Source organism: Pan troglodytes, chromosome 2 (genome assembly GCF_028858775.2).
Source record: "Pan troglodytes isolate AG18354 chromosome 2, NHGRI_mPanTro3-v2.0_pri, whole genome shotgun sequence".
Lineage (NCBI taxonomy): Eukaryota > Metazoa > Chordata > Mammalia > Primates > Hominidae > Pan > Pan troglodytes.
Window position 1 is genome coordinate 52191870 of NC_086015.1, and position 19691 is coordinate 52211560.

At 44.8% G+C, this 19691-nt stretch overlaps 2 protein-coding genes and 1 non-coding gene across 7 annotated transcripts in view; 2 read left to right on the forward strand and 1 right to left on the reverse strand.

The window, feature by feature from the left end:
* CDC25A (cell division cycle 25A) overlaps nucleotides 1-17478 on the reverse strand; it is a 31213-nt gene extending 13735 nt beyond the window's left edge. The window contains exons 1-10 of one of the 5 annotated variants that reach the window (XM_009445387.5): nucleotides 17390-17478; nucleotides 16798-17235; nucleotides 15723-15799; nucleotides 13660-13702; nucleotides 12815-12851; nucleotides 11982-12083; nucleotides 9775-9894; nucleotides 6894-7028; nucleotides 6413-6484; nucleotides 3339-3512 (exon numbers count right to left, since the gene is read on the reverse strand). In XM_009445387.5, the coding sequence (XP_009443662.2) occupies nucleotides 3339-3512; nucleotides 6413-6484; nucleotides 6894-7028; nucleotides 9775-9894; nucleotides 11982-12083; nucleotides 12815-12851; nucleotides 13660-13702; nucleotides 15723-15799; nucleotides 16798-16967 (930 nt within the window). In that variant the 5' untranslated portion in view covers nucleotides 16968-17235; nucleotides 17390-17478. Of the gene's footprint in view, nucleotides 1-3338; nucleotides 3513-6412; nucleotides 6485-6893; nucleotides 7029-9774; nucleotides 9895-11981; nucleotides 12084-12814; nucleotides 12852-13659; nucleotides 13703-15722; nucleotides 15800-16797 lie in introns of all 5 variants that reach the window. The other 4 variants (XM_009445388.4, XM_009445389.4, XM_063806775.1 and 1 more) reach the window with 4 other exon arrangements.
* On the forward strand, nucleotides 9376-9437 carry LOC112208796 (U7 small nuclear RNA). The gene has a single exon (XR_002943355.2). It is a non-coding gene; the product is annotated as a U7 small nuclear RNA (small nuclear RNA).
* On the forward strand, nucleotides 10550-10804 carry LOC129143618 (NADH dehydrogenase [ubiquinone] 1 beta subcomplex subunit 1-like). The gene has a single exon (XM_054681813.2). It carries the CDS (start codon nucleotides 10602-10604, stop codon nucleotides 10776-10778), a length of 177 nt encoding a protein of 58 aa, XP_054537788.1. The 5' UTR covers nucleotides 10550-10601; the 3' UTR covers nucleotides 10779-10804.
* Nucleotides 17479-19691: the final 2213 nt, after the last annotated feature.

The window sequence follows — 19691 nt, forward strand, 5'->3', positions numbered from 1 at the left end:
ACTAAAAATTAAAATATATGAAAATAAACCAAAACATGAGGGCCAATATATATACAAAATAATTATTAACAGTATTATTTTATCCAAGAAAAGTTTTACAAATATGGAAATAAAAAGGTCAATCTCTATTACGGTAAAAGAAAATGAATATTCTGGCCGGGCACAGTGGCTCACACCTGTAACCCCAGCACTTTGGGAGGCCAAGGCGGATATATCACCTGAGGTCAGGAGTTCAAGACCAGCCTGGCCAACTTGGTGAAATTCCGCCTCTACTAAAAATACAAAAAAAATTAGCCAGGCGTGGCAGTGGGCACCTGTAATCCCAGCTACTCAGGAGGCTGAGGCAGAGACTTGCTTGAACTGGGGAGGCGGAGGTTGCCGTGAGCCAAGATCCTGCCACTGCACTCCAGCGTGTCTCAAAAAGAAAGAAAAAGAAAATGAATATTCATTTTTTTTTTTGAGATGAAATCTCACTCTATCACCCAGGCTGGAGTGCAGTGGCGTGATCTCTGCTCACTGCAACCTCCATCTCCCGGGTTCAAGCGATTCTCCTGCCTCAGCCTCCTGAGCAGCTGGGATTACCGGCTCATGCCACCACACCCAGCTATTTTTTGTATTTTCAGTAGAGACAGGGTTTCACCATATTGGCCAGGCTGGTATGGAACTCCTGACCTCGTGATCCACCCGCCTTTTCCTCCCAAAGTGCTGGGATTACAGGAGTGAACCACAGCACTCAGCCAGAATATTATTAAATATTGATAGATATTTTCTGACATGTATACAATGTAAAGTTTCACAAATGTTCTTGCCCTTATAACCCAGAATTTCATTTTTAATTAGAAATAAAAGGAAAATCAGGGGAAGGGAAATTCTAAATGTCCAGAAGGTGATTTATTCAATTATTTCTAGTATACTTGTAAGTCAAAACACTATCAGCCAGGTGCATTGGCCTGTGCCTGTAGTCCCAGATACTTTGGAGGCTGAGGTGGGAGGACTGCTTGAGCCCAGGAATTCAAGGCCAGCCTGGGCAACACAGTAAGACCTCTTTTCTACAAAAAATTTAAAAAAATTTTTTTTAAATTAACTGGGCATGGTGGTGAATGCCTGTAGTCCCAGCTGCTAGGGGGGGCTGAGGCGGGAGGAGTGCTTGAGCCCATGGAGGCTGTACTGAGCTGTGATCATGCTAGTGCACTCCAGCCTGAGTGACAGCGCTAGACCCTGTGCCCCCCACAAACAAAAAGAACAAAAACCAAAACCAAACAACTCTCCCAAAACAAAAATACTATGCAATTATTAAAATATTCTTTTAGAACAATACTTTAAAAACATTCATAAAGCATTAAAAACAAAAGCAGATACGATAAGGCAGTAGGCCTAAATGCTAAATGTTTTCCTAGCTGTCATCTCTCTAACCTTTTAAGACTGTGATGAGATTTACTTAAACCTTTTCATGCCACAGAAAACACAGGCAGTTCACCATTTTATAATGCTTAATACCAAACCTCAATATAAGGACAGTATAATGAAGGAAAAACATACAAATAAACCAGTGTTTTGTGTGTCTAGCCACAGAATAAATAGAAAAAATAACACAAAGGACCATAGGACTTAGGCCCAGACAACCATGACACTAGCTCACCCATGCCAGGTGCTGTGTCTAACACCTATGATCCTGGCACTTTGGGAGGCCAAGGCGGGAGGATTGCCCTGAGCCCAGGAGTTTGAGACCAGCCTGCACAACATGGCGAAAGCCTGTCTCTACAAAAAATACAAAAATTAGCTGGGTTTGGTGGCACACACCTATAGTCCCAGCTGCTTGAGAGCCTGAGGTAGGAGGACTGCTTGAGCCTGGGAGGTGGAGAGTGCAGTGAGCGGAGATCATGCCACTGCACTCCAGCCTGGGTGACAGAGAGACCCTGTCTCAGAAACAGGAAACAACAAAACAGCCTATACAACTATGAGCAATGCAATGAATTAACTTGAAGAATTAGACAGACAGGGCTGGGCGCGGTGGCTCACGCCTGTAATTCCAGCACTTTAGGAGGCCGAGGCGGGCGGATCACAAGGTCAGGAGATCGAGACCATCCTGGCTAACACTGTGAAACCCCATCTCTACTAAATATACAAAAAATTAGCCAGGCGTGGTGGCAGGCTCCTGTAGTCCCAGCTACTGGGAGGCTGAAGCAGGAGAACGGCATGAACCCAGGAGGCAGAGCTTGCAGTGAGCTGAGATTGCGCCACTGCACTCCAGCCTGGGCGACAGAGCGTCTCAAAAAAAAAAAGACAGACCTTTATAAAAATCAAGTATTTAATAGGCCATGATAGGTCTGGATTAAAAGGAAATAAAATATCTACAACAAATGATAATAAAAACATTTCAGGTCAAAAGTTATGAGACAAATCTAAAGCAGTGGGAAATTCATAGATTCAAATAGATTTATCCAGAAATAAGAAAATTAAAAACGAATGAGTTAACCATTCAACTCATGAAGCTGGAGACAGCAACACAACAAGCCCCAAGAAAAGCCTGCTCTCCCTAGGCAAAGGATGGCCTATTGAGGCAGAAGACTTTTAGACAATAATCATTCTACTAGTCAACACAGAAACAATTATGGCCAACAGCAAGCGGGGGCCTCCACCTTTGCCCAGCTGTCATACAGTGCCCCAGTCACCACCCCACGGGGATGGAATGAACTTCCACTCCCTCCCAGCAATAATGAGACAAGTCCCCACCCAAGGTGTCAATGGAGTTTGTGCTGGGGAACCCGGACTTCCACCCATGCCTTTCTTGCAGTATCAGAGGAAGCCTGCTAAAACATAAAATTTACATAGACCGGAGACTCACAAATATACAGGAGACAATGGAAGAATCACTGGTCATACCAAGAACCAGAAAAATCCCAACTTGAACAGGAAAAGACAATCAACAGATGCCAACAACACTATGGATGGATGTTGGATTTGTCTTACAAAGATTTTAAAGCAGCCATCTTAAAAATGCTTCAACAGGCAATTATGAACATACTCAAAGCAAATGAAAAACCAACATGAAAACAGCCAAGTATCAGCCAGGTGTGGTGGCTCACACTTGCAATCCCAGTGCTTTGGGAGGCCAAGGCAGGAGGATCGCTTGAGGCTAGGAGTTCAAGACCAGTGTGGGCAACATCGCTAGATCCCATCTCTATTAAAAGAAACACACACACACCCACACACACACACAACCCCACAAAACCCCAGCAAATCTTAGCAAAGAAAATAAATGAACCACTAAGTAGAAATTTTTAGAACTGAAAAATACAGTGTCTGTGCTAGAGCAAAAAGGAACCTAGGAAACTAACCTCATGGGCCTTCTCTGGATTAGTTGACTCTTTGGGGCTGGCCCCAGACATGCTCTTCCTCCTCTTTGTACTTCCAGGTGGAGACTCCTCTTGAGATCGTTCTGGTCTCTTCAACACTGACCGAGTGCTGGAGCTACACAGGGAAGGGGAGTCAAACAGCTTGCATCGGTTGTCCTTACAGGAAAAAAAACAGACAGACCCATCTTTCATTAAAACCTGTTCACTTGAATGGTAAGACAAATAAACTGAAGGTTTCCTGGGATGATCTAAGATCAATTCTAAATTAGCAAACAGACACTGCCGATTCATCTAGTCCTAGCAACTCTCACAGGGCCTGGCACATAGTAGGCACTGAGCACTTAGTGCTCAATGAATATATACTCAGCTGACATTATATAGAGATGAGCAAAACGTCCTTTGCCCTCACAAAAACTGTCTACATAATCCTGCCTCAAGAGAAGTGCGACCTTCCAGTCAGGAACACATTTTTGGCTTGCCTATCTTCCCCTCCATTTTATTACTTGCACCTTGCTTAATTAAGCAGGTCAACGGGTTTAAATACCCCACTTAAATCCAGAAAAGATGCACAGTAGCCAGGTTATAATAAAAATGGGGGCATCTTTGGTTAAGGTATAGTTAAGATGGTAAATTTGGAGGGAGTGGGGATGGGCAGAGTAGCAAATGCCTTTCAAAATTGTGTTCAAAGTCTTTTTTTCTACTTGGTCTTTTAAAGACTAATTTCCCAGGCTGGGTGCGGTGGCTCACGCCTGTAATCCCAACACTGTGGGATCACTTGAGGTCACAAGTTCAATAACAGCCTGGCCAACGTGAAGAAACCCCATCTCTATTAAAAATACAAAAAAATTAGCCAGGTGTGGTGGTGCGTGCCTTTAATCCCAGCTACCCAGGAGGCTGAGGCACGAGAATCACTTGAAGCCAGGAGGTGGTGGTTGCAGTGAGCTAAGATTTGCACCACTGCACTCCAGCCTGGGTGACAGAGCAAGACTCTGTCTCAATAAATAAATAAATAAGTAAAGACAAATTTTCCAGAGCCCAAGGGAAGCCAATCTGACCAGTGGTAGCGAGAGTCAGCTCTCTAAACGCATCTCAGCCTATTCTCGACTCCATGTGTCTTGGCCTGGCTTTTCCTTCTGCACAGAATGTCCTTTCACATCTCAGTAAACCATTCATTTTCAAGTTGATGCTAACATTTCAATGTCACTTCTTTGAAATCTTCCTGATAGTCCCCAGTAGAATGGATCACTCCCACATCTGCTCCCATAGAGACCGGGGATTTTCTCCCTCTTTTGTCTGAAGTTTATTTTCCATTACAGCTCCCAGCAATGGTTAGTTTGTAATAACCATTTGTGGAAGACATTTCCCCACTATTAAGAGCTTACAAGCCCATGCTTATGATTCTAAAATCAAATCTATAAAACTAACAGCCACTTCCAAAGTGTTCTCACATTTTATGTAATTTTATGCCTATCAAAATGACCTGGTAAATTTACTCATAACATTTGTACTGGGTTAACATATTTTCTCAAAAGCTATGCACATGAATGTACTATAATCCGTAAGTGATCTCAAAACTGTAGCTTGGCTGGGCGCGGTGGCTCATGCCTGTAATCCCAGCACTTTGGGAGGCAGGTGGATGGATCACCTGAGGTCAAGAGTTCGAGACCAGCCTGGCCAACATAGTGAAACCTCGTCTCTACTAAAAATACCAAAAAAATTAGCCGGGAGTGGTGGCGTAAGCCTGTAGTCCCAGCTACTCAGAAGGCTGAGCCAGAAGAAGCACTTGAACCCAGGAGGCACAGGTTGCAGCAAGTCAAGACTGCACCACTGCACTGCACCCCAGCCTGGGCAACAGAGGGAGACTCTGTCTCAAAAACAAAACAAAACAAACAAACAAAAAAACTGTAGTTCATTTGTTCTGTAATTATAGTTCAGGTTATTGAGAATTTAAAAATATGAACTTATCAATTTAGATGTGTACCTAAGGGTGTATATCTCTGAACATACAGGTGTATATATCTGTATAGGCACATTCTTGCTTCTAACTTTGAAAGTATCCCTATGATGAAAACACGAATCTATAGCGTGTGTATGTGTGTGTATATATATGTGATTTTGAATATATATACACACATACACTATAGATTCTGTATCTACATATACTATGCTTTCTGTTTGAAAGTATCCCTGATGGAAACACAAATCTATACTGTGTATGTGTGTGTGTGAGTATATATATAGATATAATATATATTATATGTAATTTTTAAAATCGAAAATATCTACCTGAAAATACCCAGCCTCAGGTAGGTATTTTCAATGAAAAACAAAACAAAACAAAACAAACAAACAAAACAGCAACAAAAAACATCCAGCCAGGCACAGTGGCTCATGCCTGTAATCCCAGCACTTTGGGAGGTCAAGGTGGGCAGATCACCTGAGGTCAGGAGTTCGAGACTAGCCTGGCCAACATAGTGTAACCCCGTCTCTACTAAAAATACAAAAATTAGCTGGGTGTGGTGGCAGGCACCTGTAATCCCAGCTACTCGGGAGGCTGAGGCAGGAGAATCACTTGAACCTGGGAGGCAGAGGTTGCAGTGAGCCAAGATTGTGCCACTGCACTCTAGAATGGGCAACAAGAGCGAGACTCTGTCTCAAAAAAAAACAAAAAACACAGAAACAAAAAAAAAAATCCTGTGAGTTACTGTTGCTTGTCTAATTTTATGCTAGGTTCTGTGGAATATAAATGAGAATAACCTAAAAAAAGTAAAGTATTCAGGCTAAAGGCTTCAGATAGGCTTTTTTCAAACTGACTAGATGGTAAAAGCTAGGAATGACCATGGTCCCTCCTAACCCAGACTCCTTATAGATCAGGAGACATGCAGAGAGATATCATGACTAAAGGTCATAATTTGTAGGTAGCCAAAGTGAGGCCTAAAACCCAGATCCCCAAATCCTATCATTCATTTCAATCTTTGGCTATACTCAACTAAGGACTACTCTGTCCAGTGCCCCAATCACTCAGGGCTTCCTCCAGACACACTAGAACAACTCACAAGGTTTGTAGTTCTCATGACGAGAGGAGCTGTCCAGAGGCTTGCCATGCACGAGGGGGTCTCCTCCTCATTCTAAAGAAACAGAAAAACTGATTTTAAAAAGAGCCTGTAGAGACTAACATTTGTTTAAGTGCTTTAGGTGTGTTTCTCCCTGAACAATACCAGATAGGCCTGGATAGGAAGTATCCTTAATGTACCATCCTATACCGTTCTGATTTCATGTTTCTTGCATATAGATTGTTAGTTAGCTCCTTCAGGGTAAGAAGGATCATGTGTCTTCTTTTGATGCCCCCATCCCCCAATCCAAAGGATTTAATAAGGCTGGTAGCCCTATTATTAAATGAATTATCACCAAATGAACAAAAGTATCAGCTAAGCAAGCCCCGGGGAACTGCTGTTGCTGTTCTTTTTCACATCACATGCCTTCTCCAGAGGTAATTAATTAGTAGAACAAATAGGAACACACACACACACACGGTACCTTCAGATTCTCTCCATCGAGAAGGTCCACGAAGCCATCATCCTCATCAGACAAAGTGGCTGTCACAGGTGACTGGGGTGTAAAAAGAGGAATGAAATTCCCTGGTTCACTGCTATCTCTTTCATTTGAGGAAAGCTGTAAGACAAAATTCATGGATTAATAATGAGAGCTCTGATCCACTTTCATTTCCTTGAATGGGTCACTAGTTTTTATGATGAAAACATACTATGTTATACTTGTTATACAAAGCAAAATTTTAGCCATTACTGATTATATGAAAATGTATCCCAAGATTATAAATGATTTGATGACCACACACAGCCCTGAGTAGTCAGTAGCCTTTACAGAGAACTCTTGCCAGAAGCAATTCACCTTATAATGGGTACTAGAGATAGCCTCTTGTGAAGAACAAGGTTTCTTTTATTAGAAGGTTGCATCAGTGAACACCGATCAGCATTGAGGACTGTGACAGTATGAGAATCTGCTGAAATGAGTTAGGGCAAGCAGATGCAAATCTCTATAAAGACCATAAAATGGCCTAGAGAATGCACTTATATATAACTCCAGTTCTGACAGGGGGGAATAAAGGGTAACTTCCTTCTATAAAATCTATCCTCATTCTTTAGACTTGGGATTTAAATGCTCAGTTTTTAAACGAGGAATTACTGTGTGCCAGATACTACGATATAATCTTTATACATATAATCCAATAGAAGCCTCACAATACACTAAAGGTAGCTAATCCTTTCCTTTTTCTTTAGCAAATCAGGAAACTGGTGCTTAAGAGGTTACCAAGATTATACACCTCATCTGTTTGACTCCAAAATCCAAACTCTTCTCACCACACTATCTCCCTAGGAGAAAACCATTCCTGGAATTAAAATGGCAGTACCTCATTAGCCAACCTACAGTCATACTTTTTTTGGGAAACCTCTAAACATGGAATATAGAAAATTTAGAAAAACTGCTCATAAATCCACACCTGAAGATAAATCCTACCAATACAAACACTGCTAATACTGAATTATTTATTTTCTAGGCACTTTCAAATCCAGAAAAAAAAGTTTAGAGTTATTTTTTTCACAGTAGCAGGGTAGTCCCAGTGTTATGACCTACAAGTAATCCTTAAAGTCCAAATCTCTTTGGGGTATGAATCTGTTGTTAGTTAAGTGGCCCTCTGATTTTCTGAGTGGATCATGCACCAAGGAATCCTCTCTGCAGCTGGCCTATTCTGGTTCTGGCATTAGCTTTGCTTCACAATATAAAACAAGTTCTGAGCAGTCTCTAGTCCTCCCCAAGTGCACACTCTGGGAAATGGCAAATTTTTTTAGCCAGCTGAGCCTAGGGGTAGATAACTTTATTATGGGGCAGTACCTTTATCACAAAAGCTCACACTATATCACACCAACATTTGTGAGGTATGTTCTGGGATTCCTAGGTGCAGATGTGATACAGGCTCTAGTCGCTAAGCACACACCAAATATATTGTTTCTGACACCCAACTCTTAAAGCATTACTGTGTACTTGGGAATTTAGAGATTGCTTATTGAGACAGGGATTCATTGTCCAGGCTGGAGTACAGTGGTCTGATCATAGCTCACTGCAGCCTCGAATTCTTGGGCTCAAGCAATCCTCCCACTTCAGCCTCCCGAGTAATTGGGACTATAGGAACAAGCCACCACACTCAGCTTATTTTTTAACTTTGTACAGATAGGGTCTCACTATGTTACCCAGGCTGGTCTTGAACTCCTGACCTCAGGTGATCCTCCCACCTCAGCCTCCCAAAGTGCTGGGATTACAGCCATGAGCCACCACACCCAGCCAGAGATCATTAAATCCTGGTTTCCTACTTATGTATATCCTTTGGTAAATCATCCAAACCTCTCTAGTGGTACTTTCCTAATCTGTTCAAGTGGATTAACTCCACTTCACAAGACAAGAACATATAAAAGTGCTTTGTGCAAATGATAGAGTAACAATACTGGCTGAACCTCAGAACACAAAGCAGATTGGAAAGGTATATTTTCAGATTTAAGATCCTAGGTAAACCTGGAAGCCAAATGTGGTCATCTTGCTCAAGTTGGGCCTCTCCAATCTATAGATGCTATCAGTTAATCCAATTCAGACCAACAGCAGGAAACTTTGGAAGTAATGACAGTCCCTGTCTGGCAAATACATAGCCCTGAAACGAGTGACCCCAAAACTGCCCAGCAGCCTGAGCATTCACTGTAATCCATAATAGTTCTTTAAAAAAATTAAAAATAAAAAAAAATAGAGATGTGGTCTCACTATGCTGCCCAGGACTCAAGCGATCCTCCTGTCTCAGTTTTCCAAAGTGCTGAGATTATAGGCATGAGCCATGGCACCTGGTCCATAACTGTTCTTAACAAACCACCTTTGGAAGAAGTCAAGTGCTCTCTCTCCAGTTCCTTGAGAAGCACTTAGAATGCATAGTAAAAGACCAAGTTTTAAGTAAGAGATCTAGTGTTACGGCTCTTTTAAAATTTGTCTCGCAGGCTTTCCGGTTTTTGCCAGAAAGCCCTTAAAAAAAAAAAAAAAAGAAAAGAAAAGAAAAAAATAGGAAGAGATCTAATCCCACCATACATACATTTAGGATGACCCAGGATTTCCCAGATTAACAAGGTCGATTATTCCTTGCACAACTCCAATATTTCAAACACCATCTCCCACTCTTAACTACTGCCTGTCTGTTCTCCAGACACAGCAAAACCACCAAGAATGCTTGACAGTCTAATTTCAAAAGACAAAGTCAAGGTAAAAACAGCTAGTGCTACTGTAGTGCCTTCAATTCTGGATGAAAGAAGGTGTTTTAATCCTTTCTTCCTGTCAGGAATTCCCCTATGAAAGCCAGAGCACATACCATCCGAGCTGGGGCAGAGTTCTGCCTCTGTGTGAAGAGATCTTTACCCTCCTGGAGTCCATGAGAGTGCAGGCAGCCACGAGATACAGGTCTTACTGGCTTCTTAAACTCAAAGGCTTCCTGCAAGACATAGTTGAGACATCTACTGCCCATGAAAACCAACTCGGGCCTCAGCTTGGGTGAAAGAGGCAAGAAAGTAGGCACTGATCACCTTTCTGCCTCCAAATTAAAGTTTCACCTAATTCCAACAATAGATCTGTGTAACTAAGAATTTCCAAGGCTCTGTCAACAGCTAACTTCTAAAGTAACATCTTTTTCTTGTCATACTGTATTTCCTAACACAAGTATCTGCCAAATATACAAAACACGATGAATAAGCTAAATCACAAACTTTCTGAAATCTAAAGCAAAAATAAATAAAATCTAATATAATTGCCTGTGAATAGTTGTCAAAATTTTCCATCTAGGTCCATCTGTTTCAGGGCTTCATATTTTCCACCTCTTCCTACCAATTGGAGATAATTTTTTCTACTTAAAATTATTCTATTCTATACTAAAAGCAATGAAAAAAAAAAGCCCTACTGGTTTACTCAACGTGGACGATTCTTACAAGCATAATGTTTTTTAAAGCCAGATATGATAGAATACATATTGTATGATTCCACTTTATGGAATGAAAACACTCACAGGTCCCTTGCCCTAAAATATTCACTTAAGAACTCATAATTAAGTATTAAAAGCAGTAATGGCTAGCACTGGCGTGGGTGGCTGAGTTCCCCATTGCCCTTGGTCTCGGGGTCGCGGTCGGCACTGAGGCTGCAGCTATCATGGTGAACTTACTTCAGATTGTGCGGGACCACTGGGTTCATGTTCTTGTCCCTATGGGATTTGTCACTGGATGTTATTTAGACAGAAAGAGTGATGAACGGCTAACTACCTTCCGGAACAAGAGCATGTTATTTAAAAGGGAATTGCGACCCAATAAAGAAGTTACCTGGAAGTAAAGACTGGCTGAATTATAGAATGTTCACATTTTAAAGTTCTGAGAGAAATAAAACCGTGAAGAATCAAAAAAAAAAAAAAGCAGTAATGGCTAATATTACAGTGATTTCTATGCCAACACAGTACTAAGTACTTTCTGTGCATTAACTTTTTAACCATCAAATACAACCTGATTGTCCCGATTTTACAGGTGAGAAAACTAGACCTTGCAGGTTAAGGAATGTGCCCAAAATATTGAAGTAAAACAGGACAACTCCAGAGTGAGAGCTCTTTAACCACCATCTATGCTGTTTTCCCTTTAAAACAAAGCTCCAGGCAAGCAACCCCGAGAGAAGCTATTTCGGGGGAAAACCAGGCATCAGTACAGCTTTGCCCTGGTAAAAAGCACTAGAGGCTGATACACTGTTCCAAGCACTCAAGGCTGGAATTCATTTCCATATTCTTTCTCATGACACTTCCCAGGTTGATAAAGAAATCATCAGGAGAGTTCATGGAGGCAGTGGGTTTCACACTAAACCTGAAGATTGTAAGGACAAGGATTATGAACTGTGGCATTTCAGCAGGAATGGAAAAGGGGAGAAAGTAAATATATAGAAATACAGTAGAGAGAAGGCTGAAAAAATTACAACTGTTTTGGATGCCTACTCTGTGCAATGTCTAAAAGAACAAAAAAGCCAGGCTCATTCAGGGTAGATAACCAGAAATTCACCTTCCAAGCCACCATTTCAGTTACTCTGAGATTCCCTAGAACTTGTTGACCTTGTTCTTACAAATACTGCCAAAGAGCCTTTTCCTAAGCTTACAATTCATTTCAGGGTCAGAGCAAAGAGGCAAGGACAGCCTGGGCAGAGCCTTCCAGACAAACACTATTTGTACATGTAATTACTCTTGTGAGCTACCATCTGAGCAACTCCTGCCTGTCAGGCACCATTTTCAATACTTCATACATAATCTTACTTATTGCCACAACATCCCTAAAAGGTATTACTACTCCTATTTTACAAAAGAACAAAGATTAAAAAGAGAAGAATTTGCCAACATCACACAGCTAGTAAGCAGGATCCAAACCCAGAATTCTCTGACTCCAAAGACCGCACATAATGGCCAAGTTTAGTCTCCCAGAAAGCAGCCCAGCCACTTCTAAGCCACTGACAGCCTGTGGGTTTCACCTCTGCCTCAGGTTAGTACATTGAAGTCACACTCACATTTTCCTTGTTCTCATCTGGGTCGATGAGCTGAAAGATGTCATGGTCAAGAGAATCAGAATGGCTCCTCTTCAGAGCTGGACTACATCCCAACAGCTTCTGCTATCAAAGTAAAAAAGGAAAATAATTAAGGCACACAAATAAAATTTCAGTGGAAAATTCAGTTCTCAAAAGAAAAAAAAGGGGGGTTGAATAGGGGGTAGACTAGCTCCTCACACACTGCAGTAGGTAACCAGTAAATGTGGCCAGGAATCCACCTTGCCAGGACACAGCATAGAAGTTTCCATTCCATGGGTTTACAGCTAACCTCACAAGGTCTACAGTGCCCCCCTCAACAGGGATTACAGTGCCAAATCAATCCCCAAATAACATTTGCATCAAAAGAACCCTTCCTGGTTTAATAAAGCTCTGTTAGAGATGGAGGACAAATTCCTCCAGGCCGAACATCTTCAGTACTTATGAGACTAAGGAAAGGCTGGGAATAGTGGCTCTTGCCTGTAATCCTAGCACTTTGGGAGGCCGAGGCAGGAGTTTGAAACCAGCCTGGGCAACAGAGTGAGATCAGCCGGGTGTGATGGTGTGCACCTATATATAGTCCCAGCTCCTCTGGAAGTTGAGGTGGGAGGATCACTTGAGCCAGGGAAGCAGAGGTTGCAGTGAGCCAAGATTTTGCCACTGCACTCCAGCCTGGGTGACAGAGCAAGACCTTGTCTCAAAAGAGACTAAAGAAAAGCAGTTTTTACTCTCTAAATTAAGTCTCCTATCAAGGTCATGCTGGTAGCTAAGGAACAGATAACAGGTATTAGCTCAAAATAAACAAGGAACTAACTTACAGGTAGGGAATGTAATCTTCTCATGGGATTTTCAAGGCTGTAATGAGATCAGAAGGTAAATAATGAGAATAAAACAAGTAAAGAGGTATTCATATTAGCAGAGAGATAGTGTTTAGCCTGTAGCTTGGGGGTACAGTCACAGACTCCCATTTTAGGCAAGAGATGGGAGAATAAATTTCTGAAGTTGTCCTGTTCTCAGGAGCACCCCCAACACTAGACTTCTAGGTGAAAAAAAACAAACCCATGTCTTTTCTTAAAATACACACATTCGGCTGGGCGCGGTGGCTCACACATGTAATCCCAGCACTATGGGCACTATGGGAGGCCGAGGAGGGTGTATCACGAGGTCAGGAGTCTCGAACTCCTGGCCTGGCCAACACGATGAAACCTCGTGTCTACTAAAAATACAAAAATTAACCGGGTGTGGTGGTGCACTCCTGTAGTCCCAGCTACTCGGGAGGCTGAGGCAGGAGAATCGGTTGAACCTGGGAGGTGGAGGTTGCAGTGAGCCACTGCACTCTAGCCTGGGCGGCAGAGTGAGACTCTGCCTCAGAAACAAACAAACAAAAAAAACCCACGTGTTCTTGTAAGGCTATGATGTCAGAGCACAGAGTAAGGGTTTGGGTAAGACCCAAACAGAACACCAAAATTATAGCTAAAATAAAGGAGAAAAAGTTCTGAAAATTGCTGACACAAACTATTCATTCTTGAGATTCCAGAGTGTTTCTAGGCACAGGTAAATCCAGGGCTCCAGTCCAGTGTATGAAGAACTTCATTTAAATAAGGTATTTAAGTTTAGACACGTTTTTTCTACGTATAAACATTTGAAAGCAGTGAATACGTACTTTTCTTTACTGTCCAATGGCCCAGGAGAATCTAGACAGAAACCTATGGGGAAAAAAAAACCTCTCAAGAAATAATACAAAAAACACCATTTTGTCATTAAAATTAAAACACTAAACAAAGTACCTGGGTCTTTATTTAAGTCAGGCAACAAATATTCATGGCTTGTACTTTTGCCAGAATTGATGTTACGTCTATTAGATTGTCAAAAATGTCATGTTTGTACAAGTCTTAATATTTTCATAGTGTATTTACTGTTTTTTCTCCTATTTGCAAATAACATCAAGGGAAATAGGATTTGAGAAGAGGGTGAATAAAACTGATTCATATCATGATTGTTTGGTTATTCAGATAGAGGTGACCCAGATAACTTTCTGTGAGTTCCAACCATAGAAACAATAGGTACCAGATTTTCTTGGCATAGTTTTTAAACGTTTTACCTTGTCAAATCATATGAGGCTTGAAAAATACAACTACTGACCAGGCACAGTGGCTCACACCTGTGATTCCAATACTTTGGGAGGCTGAGGCAGGCGGATGGCTTGAGGCCACAAGTTCAAAACAAGCCTGGGGCAACATAGCGAGACTTGACTCTACCAAAATTAAAAAAAAAATTAGTTGGGTGTGGTGGCACATGTCTGTAGTCCCAGCTACTTGGGGAGGCTGGAGTGGGAGGTTCGCTTGAGCTCGGAAAGTTGAAGCTACAGTGAACCCTGATTGCCTGATTGTGCCACTGTACACCAGCCTGAGATCTGGAAAACAGAGCAAGACCCTGTCTCAAAAAAAAAAAAAAAAAAAAAAGGCCAGGTGCAGTGGCTCACCCCTGTAATCTCAGCACTTTGGGAGGTCGAAGTGCGTGGATCACCTGAGATCAGAAGTTTGAGACCCACACCTGTAATTCCAGCTACTAGGGAAGCTGAGGCAGAAGAATTCTCTAAATCTGGGAGGCAGAGGTTGCCTGGGTGACAGAGTTGAGACCTTGTCTCAAAATGAAAAAGAAAAATACAACTACTGGTCATGACATGCAAGGCAAGCACTTGCTGCCTTTAACAAAATGACACCAAGGTGTCCATCTCACAAAAGGCAGCAGGGTGAAGGAGACACTGTTCAGCATTACTTATATGCCAGCTCAGATGACGCAGACCCACCCACCCATAGCTCATGTGTCTATGCAGCCTTATGGAAAGTGAGGTGTTACAGCCCTTGCTCACCACACTGCTACAAGTGATAATCCTATCCCCAGTTCTATATTAAATTACATTCTACATACAGAAGGCTACATTACATTTTAAGACTTGCTCTTGCAGTTCCTTTAACCTAAAGGATCTTTGCACCAATGGTCTTATCTGTACAAATACAGATAAACTCTGCAGTAATATGAATTCATGAAGAATGAAATGCACTGGCAATTTCCTCCATAGCAGCATCACTGAAATGATTTCATGACACTGTACTTCCAATCATTTGACCCTGTATTTTAACCAGTAAGATTGCCTGAATGCCACTTACAGTGGTATGGTGAATTATACTTTACTACCCATCCTTCAAGGGCAAGCACACACCACCTCCTTATAGACATTTGAAACCTATTTCCTTTCTTCATAAACAGCCACAAGGGCTCCTTTATATTGTTCTCAATAATGTTTATCACCGGGCGCGGTGGCTCACGCTGTAATCCCAGCACTTTGGGAGGCCAAGGAAGGCTGATCACCTGAGGTTGTGAGTTCGAGACCAGGCTGACCAACATGAAGAAACCCTGTCTCTACTAAAAAATACAAAATTAGCCGGGTGTGGTGGTGCTGCCTGTAATCCCAGCTACTCGGGAGGCTGAGGCAGGAGAATCACTTGAACCCGGGAGGTGGAGGTTACAGTGAGCTGAGATCATGCCATTGCACTCCAGCCTGGGCGACAAGAGCGAAACTCCGTCTCAAAAAAAAAAAAAAAAAAAAAGTTTATCACCCAATGCCATGACTTCCTCAAGTTCTCACCAAAACTAACCTCCTGGGTGAAAAGGCATGTTTCAGGAAATTCAGAGTATTGCTCCCCACACAGCAGACTTAAATACCTGAATCTGTTGACTCGGACGAGCCCATTCTCTGCAGATTACTGTTGTTCTTCACCTCCAGTGGTTGCTCATAATCACTGAAACCAACAGAAATAAACCATGAATGATTTATAGGATATAATTAAAAGGTCACATGCAGGAGATAGGCCATGAGATTAAGAAGCAGCCAGGCTGCCAGAAACCATTTCTAGGCCACACCACAAGTGGCAAAGATCCCACTTTGCCACTCTGAACACCCAATTAGCACTTGGGCAAAGGAGAAAAAAGGAGTGGGTGGGCATGGCCTTGGACCACATTGCAGGTTATGATGGCTATGGCAAATGTTGGGGTATTTCCTAAAATAAAAGCATGTGTTCTAAGTACTGAGACAGAGTCGGGATGAAAGTTGAACAGGACACTTTGTGCTTTTCAGAAGTTGGGAAACGCACAAGACATGTGCTTAGCAAACGGGATGCCAGAGATTGAAGGGAAAGTAGCTCTTCCGCGGGAAACACCGTGGGATGCATTTTTTGCTATCAGGAAAAGCCCAGGAAGCTTTCTGAAAGTTGGGTAAAAAGACCTGGCCTTAGGAAAGCAGCAGAGTGGACATCAGGAATGTGCACAGGGCGAGGGACTGAGATGATTTTACATAAACGCCAGGAAAGAAAATGCCATGGTCCTTTGTTGAGAAGGAACAAAGATCACAGCAAACTAAGATCCTGAGGATGGTTTAGCAAAGGGTGAAAGTGAGTGCCTAGAAGAGCCTGATTTTCCCCGCGGGGGTAGATTCCAAAGAGCTTCCAGGGATAGAGATAGAAGGAGAGTACGGAGCAATCCGAAAGGGGTGAAGGTGGGCCTGGCTCGGGCTTAGGCCCGAGGATCTCCACCTCTTCCCCTGGGAGGTCCGGACGGCCTCTCCCGCCCAACATTCCGCCCAGGCGGGGGTGCACATGGCAGGCCCTAGCCCGGCTGTCCCCGAGCGGCGAACCCGGACGGACGGGTCTCGCCCTTCTCCCGGTCCGTTTCCTGGCCTGATCTCCCCGAGGCCGACACCGAGGCCAGGGGCCTGGAGCACCGCCCGCCGGTCTCTCCTTACCTGCCCAGCCCCTGCAGCTGGTCCATAGTGACGGTCAGGTTGGTGACAGGCGACAGTCCCCCGGCGGCTGAAGTGCCAAATAGCGCCTTCACGACGGGCTGCGACGCGGGAGGGGGGCTGCAGGCGAAGAGCAGGCGGCGGCGGTGCGGGGGCTCCGGGCCCAGTTCCATGGCGGCGCCCGGCCTCGCAGAGCTCCCGCTCCCTCTTCCTCTGCCTCCGCCGCGACCGCCCCGCCCCGCCGACACCGGCCTCGGCCGCGCGCCACCGGCGCCCGCGGGTCAAACACAAACACGACTCCGCGGTTCAGGGACGCGGCTGCCGCGGGCAAGCGGCGCGGCCGGGCGGGTGTGCGGACCCTCCAGGCGCCAGCCACCAGCCACAGGCACGGGTGCTTCCCTCTCACACCGCGAGGCCAGCGGGCGGGCGGGCGCCGGCAACCTTAAGATTAAATCCAAACAAACGTGGCGGGTCGGCAAGAGAAGGCGGGCGAGAGCCTCGAGGCAACGGCCCAGGCTCACGCTGTCTTCGCTGTTCTCCCACCCGCTTGCCCAGCTCCGGGTAGCAGAAAACCGAGCCGACCTACACCTCTTACCCAGGCTGTCGCAGCCAGGCCGGCCTTTCGCGGTAATAGCGGCTCAGTGGGGGCAGCTGCTGCCCCGCCCCCCTTTCCTAGTTGGCGCCAAACGGAATCCACCAATCAGTAAGCAACTTCTCCTCCTCGCAACCGAAAGGCAGCTAGGCTGGGCCAATGAGAGGGGAAGAAGAAAGCGGCTCGCGGGACTCTGCCAGGTCATCGGCTCTCAGAAGGGGGCGGAGCCCAGAGCAGAAGAGCGCGGATCAAAATGAGAGGGGGATCAGAGGTCAATGAAAACTCCCAGCAGAACCTGCGAGGCGCTGCTCGCGGCTGAAAGGCCCCTTTGCCCCGTCGCATGCTGGGAAGCGTAGTTCCCATCGCGAGCTGCCGTCCAGTTAGCTTCGGCCCCCGTTGGGCCTCCGCTACCTCGCCCCCAGCCGGGCGCCCCACACTCTGAGGCAATGTGGAGGCTAAGGAAGACCTGTGGAGGTCTGGCCGGATCCAGCCTTGGCTCGGCCTCTAACCGTGCAGTATTGTGGACCCCTTTCTTCTGCCCCGGGCCTCCAGGCCCCATTTTATAATGAGGGAGGGAATGCAATGACCCCCAGGACTGGACTCGACCACCAGGGCCCAACTCTGGAGGGCTCACAGACCCTGGGTGCTGCTGGCCTCATGGGATTTGAACCCCGCAGTACAACCTGTGCTGTGGGCCTCAGCATTTTTTGCTCACTTCCATTCTAGCCCTTATTGGATGCTCTTAGAATCATTTCTTTCTTTCCCACCACTTCTTAGCCCCCTGGGAGCTCCTAGAGAGAAATAACAGCAAACACAATAATAGCAAATAATAGCTAAAGTTTACATAATGCTTATGCACTTGACACTGTTCCCAGTGTGTTAATCTGTATTAATTCATTTAATCTTTACAACTCTGTGACATAGGAATTATCCCTATTTTCTAAGTGGGCATATTTACTTTTACAGCGCCGCACCTGTGGCAGCTCCTAGACGGATTTTGAGGGCCATAAGTGCATGATTTAATTGCAACCTACTGCTGGGCTTAGTGGCTCACGCCTATCATCCCAGCACTTTGGGAGGGCGAGGTGGGAGGATTGCCTGAGCCCACGAATTTGAGACCAGCCTGGGCAACAAAGTGAGACACCCCCTGCCCCCCACTCAAAAAAAAAAAAAAAAACCCTACAGTTTGAAAAGCCATGCTGGACAGGTGGAAACCCCAAACCTTTGGCCCCAACACCAGACCCTTCACAGTGAGGAACCTCTCTCTCAGGATTCATCTCCTTTTCTGTGCACCAGTGCTCCACCACCCAGGAACCTCCCTTCCCTCCAGAAACCCCAGGCTATTTAGGCCTCTCTGCACAGTTCACATGGTCTGTGGTCCCACTGTTTCAAATAGTTCTCTCTGTCGTATCTCTGAATACTTTCCTCTCCTCCTGTGTTTTATGTGGTTTTAATACTTGGCTCAACAGGCCGGGAGCGGTGGCTCACGCCTGTAATCCCAGCACTTTGGGAGACCGAGGCGGGCGGATCACGGGGTCAGGAGATCGAGACCATCCTGGCTAACATGGTGAAACCCCGGCTCTACTAAAAATACAAAAAATTACCGGGCGTGGTGGCGGGCGCCTGTAGTCCCAGCTACTCGGGAGGATGAGGCAGAAGAATGGCTGAACTCGGGAGGCGGAGCTTGCAGTGAGCCGAGACCTAGCCACTGCACTCCAGCCTGGGCAACAGAGCGAGACTCCCTCTCAAAAAACAAAAACAAAACTTGGCTCAACATTCCTGTTACTGCATTCATTCATTCAACATATGTTTATTCAAGGATTACTAGAACAAATTCAGTGCTTGAAATAATACCACAATCCCTGCTCTCAGGGAGCTCTGGTCCGCTGAGCATAAAGCTCCTTCTAATAATGGAATTATTACCATGAAAATAGCTGTGGTTTGTGGAGGGATGGTGGGCACCTAGAGGAGGGGCGGGGACTGGGGAAGGCAGTACGGTGGGGGGCACGTCCTAAAGGAGATTAAAGCTAAAGGTCAAGGTTGCTGGAGAAGGGGAGCTTGGGGCTGGGGGGAAGTGCTTTCTAAGGAAACGGCCCTCGGCAGCCAGGAGGTGAGGAGGAACGCCGTACTTGCCGGGAGCTACTCCTGAGTTGATCCAGTCGGTTCTAGAATGGGCACATGGGAGTGGCTGTGAGGGACAGTTCTTGAAAGGACTGGAGTTTGCTGAAGAGTTTGGCCTTATCCTGTGGACAGTGGAGGGTGTGTGATAACCGGATCAGATTTGCTTTAGGGTGGATCAGTGGAG

Bases quoted from the DNA above. Each gene is read 5' to 3' on its own strand.
- LOC129143618 (XM_054681813.2), top strand. From the start codon at position 10,602: ATGGTGAACTTACTTCAGATTGTGCGGGACCACTGGGTTCATGTTCTT.